The sequence below is a fragment of the Bos grunniens genome, chromosome 5 (assembly GCF_055505025.1).
Source record: "Bos grunniens cultivar Pamir isolate PY7600 chromosome 5, Bosgru_T2T1.0, whole genome shotgun sequence".
Lineage (NCBI taxonomy): Eukaryota > Metazoa > Chordata > Mammalia > Artiodactyla > Bovidae > Bos > Bos grunniens.
In genome coordinates this window covers 100897132-100916236 of record NC_141169.1, presented here as the reverse complement: position 1 = coordinate 100916236, position 19105 = coordinate 100897132, and the positions used below count along the sequence as shown (strand labels likewise).

Below are 19105 nucleotides of genomic sequence, written 5' to 3'. Positions count from 1 at the left end.
GCTGCAGAACAGTTAAGCCCATGCACCACAACTACTGAACCTGCATGCTCTGGAGCCACGCACCACAACTAGAGAGAAGCCCACATGCCATAACTAGATAGTCCGTGCGCTGCCAGGAAAGATCCTGCATGATATAATGAAGATCCCATGTCAGGTGACTGAGAACCCATACAAATAGATAAATAATTTTTTTTAAAAGGAAAGCCTCACCTCTACACCCTGATACACAGGTACAGGATAGCCTAAAAGGGCCAAGGAACACCTAGTTTCTCTAAAAACAAAAAATATACTAAGGGATCTAGAAGAAAACCATACCAGGGAGTATGCATATTGATGGCTAGGGTCAGTATACCGAAAGTCCCAGAAATAGCTTTGCAGGTCAGGAGATTAGCACACATTGGATCCTTGCCAAAAGGTCCATGAGACATCTGGTCCATGCAAAAAGTTTCTTGACATTTTCCTCCTATCCGAAATGTCCATGACCATATTTGTGCTGTGCTGTGCTTAGTCATGTCCAACTCTTTGTGACCCCATGTGTAGTGCACCAGGCTCCTTTGTCCTTGGGGAGTCTCCAGACAAGAACACTGGAGTGGGTTTCCATGCCCTCCTCCAGGGGATCTTCCTAACCCAGGGATCAAACCCAGGTCTCCCATATTGTGGGTGGATCCTTTACCAGGAAAGCCCATGAATACTGGAGTGGGTAGACTATCTCTTCTCCAGAGGAACTTCTGGACCCAGGAATGGAACTGAGGTCTCTTGCACTGCAAATGGATTCTTTACCAGCTGAGCTACTCAAAAAGCCCATGAACATATTTTGTTCATGCCAAATGGTTTTCAGATCAGATCAGATCAAATCAGTCACTCAGTCATGTCCGACTCTTTGCGACCCCATGAATCGCAGCACGCCAGGCCTCCCTGTCCATCACCAACTCCCAGAGTTCACTGAGACTCATGTCCATCAAGTCAGTGATGCCATCCAGCCATCTCATCCTCTGTCGTCCCCTTCTCTTCCTGCCCCCAATCCCTCCAGCATGAGAGTCTTTTCCAATGAGTCAACTCTTCGCATGAGGTGGCCAAAGTACTGGAGTTTCAGCTTTGGCATCATTCCTTCCAAAGAAATCCCAGGGCTGATCTCCTTCAGAATGGACTGACCGGACCTCCTTGCAGTACAAGGGACTCTCAAGGGTCTTCTCCAACACCACAGTTGAAAAGCATCAATTCTTCGGTACTCAGCCTTCTTCACAGTCCAACTCTCACATCCATACATGACCACAGGAAAAACCATAGCCTTGACTAGACGAACCTTTGTTGGCAAAGTAATGTCTCTGCTTTTGAATATGCTATCTAGGTTGGTCATAACTTTCCTTCCAAGGAGTAAGCGTCTTTTAATTTCATGGCTGCAGTCACCATCTGATGTGATTTTGGAGCCCGGAAAAATAAAGTCTGACACTGTTTCCACTGTTTCCCTATCTATTTCCCATGAAGTGAGGGGACTGGATGCCATGATCTTCGTTTTCTGAATGTTGAGCGTTAAGCCAACTTTTTCACTCTCCACTTTCACTTTCATCAAGAGGCTTTTTAGTACCTCTTCACTTTCTGCCATAAGGGTGGTGTCATCTGCATATCTGAGGTTATTGATATTTCTGAAATTGAAGAAAGTAGGGAAAACCACTAGACCATTCAGGTATGACCTAAATCAAATCCCTTATGATTATACAGTGGAAGTGAGAAATAGATTTAAGGGCCTAGATCTGATAGATAGAGTGCCTGATGAACTATGGAATGAGGTTCATGACATTGTACAGGAGACAGGGATCAAGACCATCCCCATGGAAAAGAAATGCAAAAAAGCAAAATGGCTGTCTGGGGAGGCCTTACAAATAGCTGTGAAAAGAAGAGAAGTGAAAAGCAAAGGAGAAAAGGAAAGATATAAACATCTGAATGCAGAGTTCCAAAGAATAGCAAGAAGAGATAAGAAAGCCTTCCTCAGGGATCAATGCAAACAAATAGAGGAAAACAACAGAATGGGAAAGACTAGAGACCTCTTCAAGAAAATCAGGGATACCAAAGGAATATTTCATGCAAAGATGGGCTCGATAAAGGACAGAAATGGTATGGACCTAACAGAAGCAGAAGATATTAAGAAGAGATGGCAAGAATACACACAAGAACTGGACAAAAAAGATCTTCACGACCCAGATAATCACAATGGTGTGATCACTGACCTAGAGCCAGACATCCTGGAATGTGAAGTCAAATGGGCCTTAGAAAGCATCACTACAAACAAAGCTAGTGGAGGTGATAGAATTCCAGTTGAGCTATTTCAAATCCTGAAAGATGATGCTGTGAAAGTGCTGCACTCAATATGCCAGCAAATTTGGAAAACTCAGCAGTGGCCACAGGACTGGAAAAGGTCAGTTTTCATTCCAATCCCAAAGGCTATGCCAAAGAATGCTCAAACTACCACACAATTGCACTCATCTCACATGCTAATAAAGTAATGCTCAAAATTCTCTAAGCCAGGCTTCAGCAATATGTGAACTGTGAACTTCCAGATGTTCAAGCTGGTTTTAGAAAAGGCAGAGGAACCAGAGATCAAATTGCCAACATTCTCTGGATCATCAAAAAAGCGAGAGAGTTCCAGAAAAACATTGATTTCTGCTTTATTGACTATTCCAAAGCCTTTGACTGTGTGGATCACAATAAACTGGAAAATTCTGAAAGAGATGGGAATACCAGACCACCTGACCTGCCTCTTGAGAAACCTATATGCAGGTCAGGAAGCAACAGTTAGAACTGGACATGGAACAACAGACTGGTTCCAAATAGGAAAAGGAGTACGTCAAGGCTGTATATTGTCACCCTGTTTATTTAACTTATAGTCAGAGTACATCATGAGAAACACTGGACTGAAAGAAATGGTTTTAGACAAGACCAAATATGACCAGGTATCAAAGACCTTTCAGTATGACCAAGTATCAAAGACCTTTCAGTATGGGTCTTATGGATGTTTTGGACAGGACCAAATGCCTGGTAAGGGGGAATTCTGCCAGCCGATCTATTCCAATTGTACATTCTGGAAATGGAAATAACCACAGAATGGATTTTGGGGAAACACTGGGCCCACAGTGAGATGGACCTAAACTAAAACTCCACTGATCACCTAACCTCCCTAAGCTCCTACTCTGTCTGGTGGGTCACAATGATGTTATGGGTCTCCTGGAATTAGTATAGGTTCAGAGCCAGAGACTAGTATTTTCTGAAAGGTCTGATTATTTCCTTTTCTGAAATGCATGATTATGCTAGTAAAAGGGGAATTTGTGCTTATGTCCTCACCATTTTAGGATCTGTCAGAAGCTCTGGTTTCCTGAGTGCAAACTCAGGCAACACGGTGAGAATCTCATTAAATTTTAAGCTATGTCTGCTCCTCTGGATTTCTTATGCCAGGAGCCCAGCAGGAAAGAAAATGAGTCACAGTCCTAACAGGACTCATTAATCCTGGTTATCAGGAGAATGTAGGGCTGTTGCCTAAGGCTGGAAGTGAAGCATGTATTTGACTCCAAGCTGATCCACTAGATATCTCTTGATAGTCCCCTGTTAAGTTTTGACAGAAAATAGGTAAGTTCAGTAGAAATGGGGTATTATATCCAGGGGCTTAAACCCCTTAGTGATGAGTACCTTGGTCACCCTGCCAGGTGAAACATCTGGTCTATTTCAAGGTGTTGTCAAGGGTCATGGAACTAGAATTGTAGTGGGATAGGAAGGTGATGAATATTAGTTGCAGTTTCAGGACAGGCTGCAACGATTGGGAGTGTAGTTTGTCCCACTAATTTTTTGTGAGTTTCATCAAGAAAAGAGACTGGATAGAACATTGGAGGGGCTGGTAAAGGAAAGTCACCTACTAATCAAGCAAATCAAGCAGTGAGTACAGCAAGTACTCTGGTTTGCTACCAAGATTCTCCGATCAGGACTGATGTACTTCCCAAGCTACTGAGAATGTTAGCAACTGAATTCTATGCTGAGTCTTTTTCTGGGAATTGCTGTCTGCCAAAGTGAGTCACCCTTCTCAGGGACAGCCTACATCAAATGAATGGACAAGGTAACAGGTGTGGGGTATAAAGATTCAGCCTTCTGGCTTCCAGAGATGCAAATTTGAAGGACCAGCTTAGCTCCAGAGTTCCTTATAGGATTGCTACTGCTGCTAAGTCGCATCAGTCATTGTCTGACTCTGTGCAACCCCATAGACGGAAACCCACTGGGCTCCCCCGTCCCTGGGATTCTTCAGGCAAGAACACTGAAGTTGGTTGCCATTTCCTTCTCCAATGCATGAAAGTGAAAAGTGAAAAGTGAAAGTGAAGTCGCTCATTCATGTCCAAGTCTTCACGACCCCATGGACTGCAGCCTACCAGGCTCCTCAGTCCATGGGATTTTCCAGGCAAGAGTACTGGAGTAGGGTGCCATTGCCTTCTCCTCTCTATAGGATTCAGTTCAGTTCAGTTCAGTCGCTCAGTCGTGTCCGACTCTTTGAGACCCCATGGATCGCAGCACGCCAGGCCTCCCTGTCCAACGCCAACTCCCGGAGTTCACTCAGACTCACGTCCATCAAGTCAGTGATGCCATCCAGCCATCTCATCCTCTGTCGTCCCCTTTTCCTCCTGCCCCCAATCCCTCCCAGCATCAGAGTCTTTTCCAATGAGTCAACTCTTTGCATGAGGTGGCCAAAGTACTGGAGTTTCAGCTTTAGCATCATTCCTTCCAAAGAAATCCCAGGGCTGATCTCCTTTAGAATGGATTGGCTGGACCTCCTTGAATCCAAGGGACTCTCAAGTCTTCTCCAACACCACAGTTCAAAAGCATCAATTCTTCGGCACTCAGCCTTCTTCACAGTCCAACTCTCACATCCATACACGACCACAGGAAAAACCACAGCCCTGACTAGCCGGACCTTTGTTGGCAAAGTAATGTCTCTGCTTTTTAATATGCTGTCTAGGTGGGTCATAACTTTCCTTCCAAGGAGTAAATGTCTTTTAATCTCATGGCTGCAGTCACCATCTGCAGTGATTTTGGAGCCCAAAAAAATAAAGTCTGACACTGTTTCCACTGTTTCCCTATCTATTTGCCATGAAGTGATGGGACCAGAGGCCATGATCTTCGTTTTCTGAATGTTGAGCTTTAAGCCAACATTTTCACTCTCCACTTTCACCTTCATCAGCTGAGGCCTAATCCTCAACTGTGTTGTATGGATGAACTTTTACCTTTATCCAGTGTTGCTTGTCTTACCCTCTAAGTGCTTATTCTCAAGAACATATAGCATTAAATTTTCTACATAGAAATCTCAGAATTTTAGAGACTATTTGCTGAGGAATCCTACATATTAAAAAAAAAAAAAAAGCTAAAGTGATTATTTTCTGGATTCATTTTATATTTTTAAGGGAATAAAAACATGTTGTCATATATGACTCTAGTTGCTTCTTTTTTTACTTAACTCCTACTGTATTCACTTACTTATTCATTATCCAGCCAGTCAATCAATGAGCATGCTCTAATCACAGAAACGGTAGTTGTTGTTGTTCAGTCGCTCAGTCATGTCCAACTCTTTTGCAACCCCATGGACTGTAGCATACCAAGCTCCTCTGTCCTTCACTGTTTCCCAGAGTTTGCACAAATTCATGTTCACTGAGTCAGTGATGCTATCTAACCATCTTATCCTCTGCTGTCCACTTCTCCTTTTGCCTTTATCTTTTAAGATTACACAATAAATTACATACTTGTGGTTTTTAGTCTGACATGTAAGGAGTCTAGACATGATCATGCCCATTCACACAACAAGTTTAAGAAAAAAAAAAACTAAAAGTAAGCAACCTTTCTTATATCCATCAGAGAACCGCGGTCACAGGGCAAATCACCACACCATAAAATTGAAGAGACGGATAAGTAGAATCATAGCTTCCTGGAGCAGAGGCCCAGGAGTAGAAAAATACATAAGAGTTGCTACCAGAGCAGGAAAACCTAGACTGTAATTGACAAAATTATGGGAAAAAATGTTAAAGAAAAGTTCTGTAAAGATAATGACAGCTCATCCAAACAAGATCAATGAATAGACTGCTGCTACTGCTGCTGCTAAGTCGCTTCAATCGTGTCTGACTCTGTGCAACCCCATAGACGGCATCTCACCAGGCTCCCCTGTCCCTGGGATTCTCCAGGCAAGAATGGGGAAGGAAATAATCACTCAAGTCCAAGAAACCCAGACAGTCTCAAACAGGATAAACCCAAGGCGAAACACCCCAAGACATATATTAATCAAATTAACAAAGATCAAACACAAAGAACAAATATTAAAAGCAGCAAGGGAAAAACAACAAATAACACACAAGGGAATTCCCATAAGGATAACAGCTGATCTTTCAATAGAAACTCTCCAAGCCAGGAGAGAATGGCAAGACATACTTAAAGTGATGAAAGAAAATAACCTACAGCCCAGATTATTGTACCCAGCAAGGATCTCACTCAAATATGAAGGAGAAATCAAAAGCTTTACAGACAAGCAAAAGCTGAGAGAATTCAGCACCACCAAACCAGCTCTCCAACAAATACTAAAGGATATTCTCTAGACAGGAAACACAAAAACGGTGTATAAATTTGAACCCAAAACAATAAAGTAAATGGCAACAGGATCATACTTATTAATAATTACCTTAAATGTAAATGGGTTGAATGCCCCAACCAAAAGACAAAGACTGGCTGAATGGATACAAAAACAAGACCCCTACATATGTTGTCTACAAGAGACCCACCTCAAAACAGGGGACACATACAGACTGAAAGTGAAGGGCTGGAAAAAGATTTTCCATGCAAATAGGGACCAAAAGAAAGCAGGAGTAGCAATACTCATATCAGGTAAAATAGACTTTAAAACAAAGGCTGTGAAAAGAGACAAAGAAGGTCACTACATAATGATCAAAGGATCAGTCCAAGAAGAAGATATAACAATTATAAATATATATGCACCCAACATAGGAGCACCGCAATGTGTAAGACAAATACTAACAAGTATGAAAGGAGAAATTAACAATAACACAATAATAGTGGGAGACTTTAATACCCACTCACACCTATGGATAGATCAACTAAACAGAAAATTAACAAGGAAACACAAACTTTAAACGATACAATAGACCAGTTAGACCTAATTGATATCTATAGGACATTTCATCCCAAAACAATGAATTTCACCTTTTTCTCAAGCGCATACGGAACCTTCTCCAGGATAGATCACATCCTGGGCCATAAATCTAGCCTTGGTAAATTCAGAAAAATTGAAATCATTCCAAGCATCTTTTCTGAGCACAATGCAGTAAGATTAGATCTCAATTACAAGAGAAAAACTATTAAAAATTCCAACATATGAAGGCTGAAAAACACGCTGCTAAATAAGCAACAAATCACAGAAGAAATCAAAAAAGAAATCAAATTTGCATAGAAATGAAAGAAAATGAAAACACAACAACCCAAAATCTGTGGGATACTGTAAAAGCAGTCCTAAGGGGAAAGTTCATAGCAATACAGGCATACCTCAAGAAACAAGAAATAAGTCAAATAAATAATCTAACTCTACACCTAAAGCAACTAGAAAAGGAAGAAATGAAGAACCCCAGGGTTAGTAGAAGGAAAGAAATCTTAAAAATTAGGGCAGAAATACATGCAAAAGAAACAAAAGAGACCATAGCAAAAATCAACAAAGCCAAAAGCTGGTTCTTTGAAAGGATAAATAAAATTGGCAAACCATTAGCCAGACTCATCAAGAAACAAAGGGAGAAACATCAAATCAATAAAATTAGAAATGAAAATGGAGAGATCACAACAGACAACACAGAAATACAAAGGATCATAAGAGACTACTATCGGCAATTATATGGCACTAAAATGGACAATGTGGAAGAAATGGACAAGTTCTTAGAAAAGTACAACTTTCCAAAACTGGACCAGGAAGAAGTAGAAAATCTTAACAGACCCATCACAAGCACGGAAATTGAAACTGTAAACAGAAATCTTCCAGCAAACAAAAGCCCAGGTCCAAACGGCTTAACAGCTGAATTCTACCAAAAATTTAGAGAAGAAGTAACACCTAATCTACTCAAACTCTTCCAGAAAATTGCAGAGGAAGGTAAACTTCCAAACTCATTCTATGAGGCCACCATCACCCTAATCCCAAAACCTGACAAAGATGCCACAAAAAAAGAAAACTAGAGGCCAATATCACTGATGAACATAGATGCAAAAATCCTTAACAAAATTCTAGCAAACAGAATCCAACAACACATTAAAAAGATCATACACCATGACCAAGTGGGCTGTATCCCAGGGATGCAAGGATTCTTCAGTATCCACAAATCAATCAATGTAATACACCATATTAACAAATTGAAAAATAAAAACCATATGATTATCTGAATAGATGCAGAGAAAGCCTTTGACAAAATTCAACATCCATTTATGATAAAAACTCTCCAGAAAGCAGGAATAGAAGGAATATACCTCAACATAATAAAGGCTATATATGACAAACCCACAGCAAATATTATCCTCAATGGTGAAAAAGTGAAAGCATTCCCTCTAAAGTCAGGAACAAGACAAGGGTGCCCACTTTCACCATTACTATTCAACATAGTTTTGGAAGTTTTGGCCACAGCAATCAGAGCAGAAAAAGAAATAAAAGGAACCCAAATTGGAAAAGAAGAAGTAAAACTCTCACTGTTTGCAGATGACATGATCCTCTACATAGAAAACCCTAAAGACTCCACCAGAAAATTACTAGAACTAATCAATGAATATAATAAAGTTGCAGGATATAAAATCAACACACAGAAATCCCTTGCATTCCTATACACTAATAATGAGAAAATAGAAAGATAAATCAAGGAAACAATTCCATTCACCATTGCAACAAAAAGAATAAAATACTTAGGAATATATCTACCTAAAGAAACTAAAGACCTATATATAGAAAACTATAAAACACTGGTGAAAGAAATCAAAGAGGACACTAATAGATGGAGAAATATACCATGTCAGTGAAAATGAGTATACTACCCAAAGCAATTTATAGATTCAATGCAATCCCTATCAAGCTACCAACGGTATTCTTCACAGAGCTAGAACAAATAATTTCATAATTTGTATGGAAATACAAAAAACCTCAAATAGCCAAAGCTATCTTGAGAAAGAAGAATGGAACTGGAGGAATCAACCTGCCTGACTTCAGGCTCTACTACAAAGCCACAGTCATCAAGACAGTATGGTACTGGCACAAAGACAGAAATATAGATCAGTGGAACAAAATAGAAAGGCCAGAGATAAATCCACACGTATGGACACCTTATCTTTGACAAAGGAGGCAAGAATATACAATGGATTAAAGACAATCTCTTTAACAAGTGGTGCTGGGAAAACTGGTCAACCACTTGTAAAACAATGAAATTAGAGCACTTTCTTACACCATACACAAAAATAAACTCAAAATGGATTAAAGATCTAAACATAAGACCAGAAACTATAAAACTCCCAGAGAAAAACATAGGCAAAACACTCTCCAACATACATCACAGTAGGATCCTCTATGACCCACCTCCCAGAATATTGGAAATAAAAGCAAAAATAAATAAATGAGACCTAATTAAACTTAAAAGCTTCTGCAGAACAAAGGAAACTATAAGCAAGGTGAAAAGACAGCCTTCAGAATGGGAGAAAATAATAGCAAATGAAGCAACTGACAAACAACTAATCTCAAAAATATACAAGCAACTCCTACAGCTCAATTCCAGAAAAATAAATGACCCAATCAAAAAATGGGCCAAAGAACTAAACAGACATTTCTCCAAAGAAGACACACAGATGGCTAACAAACACATGAAAAGATGCTCAACATCACTCATTATCAGAGAAATGCAAATCAAAACCACTATGAGGTACCATTTCACACCAGTCAGAATGGCTGCGATCCAAAAGTCTACAAGCAATAAATGCTGGAGAGGGTGTGGAGAAAAGGGAACCCTCTTACACTGTTGGTGGGAATGCATACTAGTACAGTATGTAGAACAGTGTGAAGATTCCTTAAAAAACTGGAAATAGAACTGCCTTATGATCCAGCAATCCCACTGCTGGGCATACACACTGAGGAAACCAGAAGGGAAAGAGACACGTGTACCCCAATGTTCATCGCAGCACTGTTTATAATAGCCAGGACATGGAAGCAACCTAGATGTCCATCAGCAGATGAATGGATAAGAAAGCAGTGGTACATATACACAATGGAGTATTACTCAGCCATTAAAAAGAATACATTTGAATCAGTTCTAATGAGATGGATGAAACTGGAGCCTATTATACAGAGTGAAGTAAGCCAGAAAGAAAAACACCAATACAGTATACTAACGCATGTATATGGAATTTAGAAAGATGGTAACAATAACCCTGTATATGAGACAGCAAAAGAGACACTGATGTATAGAATAGTCTTTTGGACTCTGTGGGAGAGGGAGAGGGTGGGATGATTTGGGAGAATGGCATTGAAACATGTATAATATCATATATGAAACGAGTCACCAGTCCAGGTTCGATGCACAATACTGGATGCTTGGGGCTGGTGCACTGGGAAGACCCAGAGGGATGGTATGGGGAGGGAGGAGGGAGGAGGGTTCAGGATGGGGAACACATGTATACCTGTGGCAGATTCATTTTGATATATGGCAAAACCAATACAATATTGTAAAGTTAAATAAAATAAAATTTAAAAAAAGTTCCAAACCCTTGGCCACAACCACTAAGGCCTGCCATGATCTATCCCCTCTCACCTTCTTCCTGAGGCTCAACTGTTTATGCTGGTGGCAACTCTGTACCCACACTGCAGACTCACAGATCTGTGCCTTTGCGAGTCACATCACCTGGGACGATGATGCTCTCCCCACCCTTGCCCACCTGGAAGAGTCCTGTTCACTTTTCAAATGCACACTAGGCAGCATTTCCTCCTCCTTTACTGTCCTCTTCCCACCTCCTTTCTCCTGCTCATTCGACAGTACTTCTTTTAACTACTCTCTTTCCACCCAAAGCCCTTTCTTTATCACTCCCTGATTTTTTTACTTTTCTCATTTTTAAGGTTTAATTATAGACAGTAAATCGCGCCCCTTCTAGTCTATAGTCTGTGAATTTTGACAAATTCTGTGTCTGTTTTTGTAACTATAACCAGTTCCTTAACCAAAGAAATCAAGCCCTCCACCCACTCCCAGCCCAGGCAGCCACAGATTTGTTTTCTGTTCTGTAATTATGCCTTTTCCCATGTAAATGGAATTATTCAGTATGTAGCCACTTAGCAGAATGCATTTTAGACACATTCAGATTGTTTCGTGTGTCAATATCAGATCCTTTAAAATTGCTGAATAGTATTCCTTTGTGTGAATGTACCACAGCCTGCTTATCCATTCCCAGTTGAAAGATATTCTGGTTGTTTCTTGTTTTGGATGATTATGAATAAAGCAACTACGTACCTTTTCATATTAAAAAAAAAAAAAAAAAAAGAACACTGGAGTGGGTTGCCATTTCCTTCTCCAATGCATGAAAGTGAAAAGTGAAAGTGAAGTCGCTCAGTCATGTCCGACTCTTAGCGACCCCATGGACTGCAGCCTACCAGGCTCCTCCGTCCATGGGATTTTCCAGGCAAGAGTACTAGAGTGGGGCGCCATTGCCTTCTCCAGTGAATAGACTAAGTTATGTCAAACATTTTGCAAAAAACAATTTCTACATGTGATACTTCCTTCACTGAGTTGTTGTTATTTAGTTGCTGAGTTGTGTCTGACTCTTCTGCAACCCCATGGACTGTAGCCCATCAGGCTCCTCTGTCTATGGATTTTCGCAGGCAAAAATACTGAAGTGGATTACCATTGCCATCTCCAGGGGATCTTGCAGACCCAGGGATCAAACCCGCATCTCCTGTGTTGGCAGACAGGTTCTTTACCGCTAGTGCCACCCAGGAAGCCCTAGGGTTATTGTGAGAAACAAATAAATCAATAAATGTAAAGTTCTAAGGGGACTCTCCACATAAATCTGGTGTGAAGACAGGTTTGGAAATCATGTAATTATTCAATGAGGAAAGAGTTATCCAAAATAAATACAAAATTGGGCTCTCCCAAGGCAGTGTGTGTGTGTGTGTGTGTGTGTGTGTGCGCGTGTAATAGCTCCCAGGAGTTCTAACCAGGGCAGGAGAAAAAGATATAGTAGACAGAGAGAGAGAGACTGGTTGAGATTCTTGAGACACACTGTGTCTCATATGCCAAGCTATCATAAAAAGCAATGAGGGATAAACTATTCTGACACAAGAAGCTAATATATCCTCAAGAAAACCTCTGGATTTACTCCTACGCTGTAAAGGCTGCCAGGGATAACATGATGATAGCAGGCCAGCAGGGAGAGGACTATGAGCAATAGAATCTGATCAAATTTCAGAGTCACTCCAAGGTCGGAAACAAAAATAGTCATTTTTAGTGAATATGAAAGAGAGTCCACGAAATAAAAATTGAAAGACACAAGATTTCAAGGAAAAGAACTGTAACCTCTTTTTGCAAACAAACTAGCCAACAAAGATATCAAAATTATTAATAGCAGATATTTCTCTGGAGAGGAACAATAGAAGAAACTAGCTTTCCCATGAGAATAAAGAAAAACCCAGTGTATGGAGGTCAAGTGCAGAGTTTTTGACCTTCAATGAATAATTTTATCTTTCTGGGAATGACAGTGACAGTAGGCTACTTTTAAAAAGAAATGATAAAGTTGCTTTTTAAATCTGTGTATATGAGACTTCCATTTCAGTCTTATATGAGAATTAGTAAACCTGTTTACTTGAACTATGAGGCAAGACTACTGGAGTGGATTGCCATTTCCTTCTCCAGGGAATCTTTCCGACCCAGGGATCGAACCTCTGTCTCCTGCATTGGCAGCTGGATTCTTTACCACTGAGCCACCTAGGAAGCCCATCCCTTCTCCAGGATCCCCCAGATTTCTACATGAATCAGCAACTGTCACAACAGGGTTTCCTGGACCTTGTTCCACTGCTGTGGCCTGTCTCAGTTCTGGCTGTTAAATATTTACACATCGCCCCTGTTCACTTGGGCATATTTAACAACAAAGCAAGAAAAGTCTGTTATTTGAAAGAAAGGAAATTGAGTGAAATGAGTCTGAGATTGAAGATGGTCATAGAACAGCCGTTCCTGTAGGTTTCCAGTGACCTTGAGATGAAATAACAAGAACATCAGATCAGAAGGCATCAGACAATGACATGTAATGTGTTCTGTGTAGCAAGTTTATTTGCCTGTTGCCTGATGGTTTAAATATACAGACAGTCACTATTTAATCTGTTTTTTTTTTCCCTTTAATAGTAAAGCTCTTTCCTTCCTCATATCACCTTAATCATAAGTCCCTTACATCTTGGAGGAAGCATATTAATCCAAGTCTTCAATCTTCACTAATGCAGCTGTCTTCTCGCAAATCCAAGAAATTTCAGCACTGCAGCGGGATATATAAATATTCCCATTTTGAAAATAGGCACATCCCTTGGATTCATTGATCTGAGCATATTCATAAGCACTAAATCTGAAAAAGAATCAATTTTAAATTAATTACAAATATCACATTTGAATCGACCACAATTCATTGTTTTCAGCTTCCCTGACAATGAAACTCATGCGTGTGAATGTTGAAGGACTTCTGTGGTCAGCAACCATAAAAATCCCTAAAGCTTGCATATTTGAGTTTTTAAAAAGTTCCAATTACTCATGATCTCAGATAGAATTATTTAAGAAGTAAGCTTAAATCAGGAGTTGAGAATTTCTATTTTCTCCATAACATGATAGAAACTACCCCATGCAGATTATACATTAAAAGAACTAGAATTCCTTTACTCTGGAACTTTCTGAAGAAAAACAGAAAAATACAATCACATTCTGTATAAAAATATGTTACATTTTACTATGTACAAATATCATTTTGTATATATTTATACATACGTGGGGAGTGAAAAGAGAATAAAACAGGGGTTAGAGGAAATGAATGACAACATAGATGTAGTTCTGATATTGGTTCCTAGTTCTTCTGCTAAAGAATTGATGATAACTCTTAAGTAATGACATCAGAAAATGATGATCATGTCTAAATCTTCCATGTGCCCTGGACTGCTTTTATTCAAATGATCTGTACTACACTATAATATTCTTTTCTCACTTCAAGGCTTAGCTCACTAAATCTTACTTGCGATGTGTACACTTTTGTTTACTCTATGATAATTTTTTAATCTATAAAATGGGAATATAACAGTGCTTTTATCATAGGGATAGTAATAGTTTGAACATCATAAGTATTACTTGTGTTTGTTAAATAGAGAAATAAGCTTAAACTAATAGATGGAATTCAGTGTCCTGCCATGAATTTATCTCACACATGAAATGAAGTCCTCCTCATTTCCATCTCTATTAATGAAGCTCTCTTCTTGTTGGAGGTTGTACTTTTTTGTATCTAGATGTATAATTCTTATAATTCACATTTATTTTCTTTACATTCCATTTTTAATATCTTTTGCTTGTTTCTTTCCCCAATAATTAGAGACTTACAAGGATGGAGAGGGTCTAGAGCTATCCTCCCAAAGCCAACTTCTGCCAGATGGGTCCCAAGATAGTCCCAACCAGAAGAAAGGAAACTTGGGTAATGGTTGTGACCTCAGAAAATCCTGAAAGAGAAAACAGGAAAAAGTTCTGTGAGGGGCACATTCCTGTTTGCTGAAGTAAGAGAGATGGGACCATTCATCGAATTCATGTGAAAAGTGAAAGTGAAAGTTGCTCAGTCATGTCCCTCTTTGAGACCCTCAGTTGTGTCCGACTCTTTTGTGACCTGGAATTCTCCAGGCCAGATACTGGAGTGGGTTGCCATTCCATTCTCCAGGGAATCTTCCCAACCCAGAAATCAACTGGGGGTCTCCTGCATTGCAGGCATATTCCTTACCAGCTGAGCTACCAGGGAAGCCCAATTCTTACTCAAAATGCACTGAATTCCTACCATGTGATTCAGAAATTCTATTTACTTTCGAATACATGAATAATTTCTCTAACCAGGGAAGGAGATTCAACCTGACCTTTTCTTCTAGGCTGTCTATCTTCACCAGCGTGGAGTTCTTGTCCATGCAGTTTTTTCTACTGTTAGGCCAGGTTTTTTCCTCATTTACTGCAAAATAATAGCAGCTGGTTTGGTACCATCTCCAGGTCTTAGGACAAGGATTGCATTTGTGGTCTGAAAAAGAAATTACACCAAGTAGCATAAACTCAACAACTTTGGAGAGACCAGGACCTGGAAAATAAATCATTCAAATTGACAATAGGGCTTCAAAACCAGCAACCCTAAAAACAAACCGCTTTAGGAGCCCCTGGAAATAAAGTCATCCAATATTATGTGTTGGGACAATGGTAACTGAAATACTCTTTTCAGGGCTCAGTCTTCTGGCCCCAGAAATACCAGTTATATTTTTTAATTCCTTAAAACAACAAGATCACCTAAAAATAGTTCATAAAATGAGGAGCTGAAATATCCAGATTAATATCATCCCAAGATGTTTCCCAAATTCACCTCCATGTTTAAAAAAAAAAGAGAAAAACTTTTTATCTTCCCTGGTCTTCTGTAAATTTATGGCAGCATCATTAGAAGTCATTGGTAACACCCTCTCGTATTCTGATGTGCTGCACATCATCAATCTAAACCAGAGCAACAGATTTGATCTGACTGGTCAGCAAATCCTGATTACCTGAAGTATGAATGATTAGCTCTTGGCAGAGTTTGATGGCCATTTGTCCCTGCCTCTTCAATAGACTGGAGATTTGTGATTTGAGAAATTCCTCCTCCACAGGAAAGTTCCTGTACTTGCTCAGCTGCTGGGATAAGTTGTCCTGCTGTTGGTGGATGATTTTCTGGAGTTGAGTCAGTTTGTCTGAATCTGAGTTAATTTCGCTGGACATCTGTAAAACTCCAAGACAGAAGACAAACTCATATATATCCTTCCATCCTTTATGACAGCTGTAGATAATTCTCTTAACACAGAAACATTGCTTAGGTTTAATATTTATTAGTAGTCTCTAATCAGGTATCACGGAAAAAAACACAACTGATGCCTTTTTATTTCAACTCTTAGAAAAAAGAATAGAAAAATAAAAATCGTCTTCATAATCTAGTTTGTCAAGAGAAAACCATGTATTCAGGGCAAAATCCTCATAACAATGAAGTACATAATTTTCAGGTTTATCTTGGAGGCATAGAGAATGAGAGATAGCTGAGGTGGCAGAAAGTATTAAAGGGTTTATGATGCTAGCACCCATCATATTAATATAATCCAATCTAAATTTATATAGTTTACAGCTATATTTCCTAACCCCTTGCCCTGAGTTTGATGCAAGCACACTTACACATAATTCCCAAGGTCACCAGCCCAATCAGCAGCATCACACAAAGAGTTAGCAGACCCAGGGCAGCCTGACGCCATATAGAGGATGGAGCTGGATACCCTGAAAGAAGCCAACACAAAGATTAGCAAACAGAACTGCCTTGTGGTTGTTACACATTGAGTTGTTTACTTCTCCTACTTAACAACCATCCAGATATTAAAATTTCTCTCTTGCTTCTTCAAATCCTCTATCTCCAAAATATCTAAAATGATACAAAACAAGGGCCCTTCCACAGTTCTCAATTTTTTTTTTCTCCACCGTCCTCCGTTGCTTTAAGAGTCTCCTAATTTTCAGGCTTTTGTTTTACATCACCACACATATTTCTTCTTCAAGATGACTGAATTCATGAATGAGATATTGTGGAAAATCCTCTGATGATCTCGACAATGGAAGAAACCCTTAGAACTGCAAACCTCCACAAGGCAGGTGTTTTGTGAATTCTGCCTATATCTACTATGTGTACTATTTTTCACCTAGTAGATAATGAATTGATACTGAACGAGAGAATGAGTGAATATACAAGATAACCTACCAACAGCAGAACAGACCACAAAGCCAGAGGATAACTCTTCAAAATGTAATATCTTACCTATATATATATGTATGTATACATATATGTATATGTATGTATATATATTATATATATATAGTTTTTATACTTACCTCACCTTCCTATTCCTTAATTCTGGATCCAGGGGCATCTAGCTTAGTGTCTCAGATAGATGAAGGCAATCTCCAGGTGCCCTGACATATGCACCATATTCACCACTCCCTTTTTCTCAAGTATTAGATTTTTTTAACAACAAAACATAAATGCATAACCACTTTTATTAGACACATGAAAAATCTATCCTATCATCTTTTTGTATCTCATCCCCAAAACCGCACATACACATATATACACATACATGCTTAAAATGAAAACAAAGCTAATAAGCAGGAGAATGTTGTAGATGACTCAGGACAACAAACTGTCCTAAACCATCAGCAGATTCCTGAATGTAAAGGATGTAGTCTGATTCATTAAATTGGATTCCTGATCACAGAAACAGCTATTTCTTTCAATTTGGTACGAGAGAATGAGCAGAGGATAAGAACTGAGTCTCAACTCTACCACGTAACAATTGCATGAATTTGGTTAAGTCATTTAATGTTTTTCAGCTCAGTTTTGTCACTAATACTTCAGAGAAAGTACTACTATTGTTCCATGTCTTTCATAATTTTAGTTTGATGAAAGCATGATATCGTGTATATAAAATACTATACACATATCAACATTGATTCAGCATGACTAATTATACTGGGAATTTCAACTTCCCTTTGAAAATTTGTAAGTACTTATAAGACAGAAGCAAACTCTTGTCTATTTTTACCTCACTCATCCTCCAGTTTATCTTTTCAGATAAAGTTCAGATAACTGTACAAAAAAAAAAAAAAAAAAAAAATCCCTCTGACTTCTCTAGTTTAGAAGTTTCCAAACTGGATTGTAAAAGGATATTTCCCTTGGAATCTCTCACGAGGTATAAATATCAAGGACTACATTTATAAAAAGAAATCTCAGTCCCCAAACTCAATCTCTGGCATCTTCAGCTGAAATAATTCACTATAACACAGAGCTTGGTGACACACAGCAATATTTCCCAATTTTAAAAAGTCCTGGAAGCCACATATTTCCTCCTCAATGTAAAGCACACCACTCTACCAAAAATTTCTCCAACTTTGCCTCCATTTTGAAAATTCCAAAGCAGACTTCTCAAACAGCATCAATGTCAAAGCCAGCACCTCAGGGTATCTAACATGTGTCCATCCCCCAAGATCACATCTTGCCATCTCTGAACCCTTACCTCTTTTTCTTAGGTTGTTTCTATCCTGATTATTTCCTGCTGCAACAGAATCCTGAAACGTGAGTGTCGCATAGGTCACGTCTTCAGACATTGTGGAAGAAAGCTCTGCTCTTTGGGTAATTAATGTTTCAATATCATCAGACCCGGGAACACAATGTTCTTTGCAAGGCTGGGAGTTCTTATGTCCACACCCAACTGACACAAGACACATCCCACCATCCCCCCATCAGGACGGAATGAAGACCAGTTTTTCTGCAGAAAAAGTGAGACAAAGCAACTGTTGCCTTTAGCAATCAAAATACTATAGATCTCAACTCACTGCTCCTTCAGCATTGTTTCTTGCTGAAGCAAAGAAGGGATACTTGGAAGTGGAGCAGGGATGATGGCTTTGTGGGGAAGTTCCCATGATTCTCAGCACAGAGCCTGGGGACTGAATGTTTCCATTTCAGGCTTCTCTGAGTGTCTTAATAATGACATAGGTTGTCCTCTTCACTTGTGTCTAAGGTCAGCTAATCCTGTGAATCTGATTTACTTGCTCTTTAAAAAAATATATTTTGGAAGTGCTTTGTGCATGTGAGATCTTAGTTCCCTGACCAGGAATTGAATCCATGTCCCCCTGCAGTAGAACTGCAGAGTCTTGACCACTAAACCATCAGTGAAGTCCTGGATCTTGGTTTACCCTCACTCATATGAGATATCAAGGAGACACACATAAGACGGCAAGAGCTCTGTAGT

At 39.4% G+C, this 19105-nt stretch overlaps 1 protein-coding gene across 1 annotated transcript; it reads right to left on the bottom strand.

Moving 5' to 3' along the window:
* Positions 1 to 13330: 13330 nt before the first annotated feature.
* Positions 13331 to 18477, bottom strand: LOC147372743 (C-type lectin domain family 12 member B). The gene is made up of 6 exons (XM_086404196.1): positions 18371 to 18477; positions 16488 to 16586; positions 15833 to 16051; positions 15170 to 15324; positions 14652 to 14767; positions 13331 to 13638 (listed from the first exon to the last, which is right to left on the bottom strand). Exons 1-6 carry the CDS (start codon positions 18459 to 18461, stop codon positions 13488 to 13490), a joined length of 831 nt encoding a protein of 276 aa, XP_086260322.1. The 5' UTR covers positions 18462 to 18477; the 3' UTR covers positions 13331 to 13487.
* Between the last annotated feature and the right edge of the window lie 628 nt (positions 18478 to 19105).

Coding starts and splice junctions, on each gene's coding strand:
- LOC147372743 (XM_086404196.1), bottom strand. CDS start 18,461: ATGTCTGAAGACGTGACCTATGCGACACTCACGTTTCAGGATTCTGTT. Junction 15,325..15,832: donor GCTAATCATTCATACTTCAG/GTAATCAGGATT, acceptor TTTCTTTTTCAG/ACCACAAATGCAATCCTTGT. Junction 14,768..15,169: donor TAGACAGCCTAGAAGAAAAG/GTCAGGTTGAAT, acceptor TTTCTCTTTCAG/GATTTTCTGAGGTCACAACC.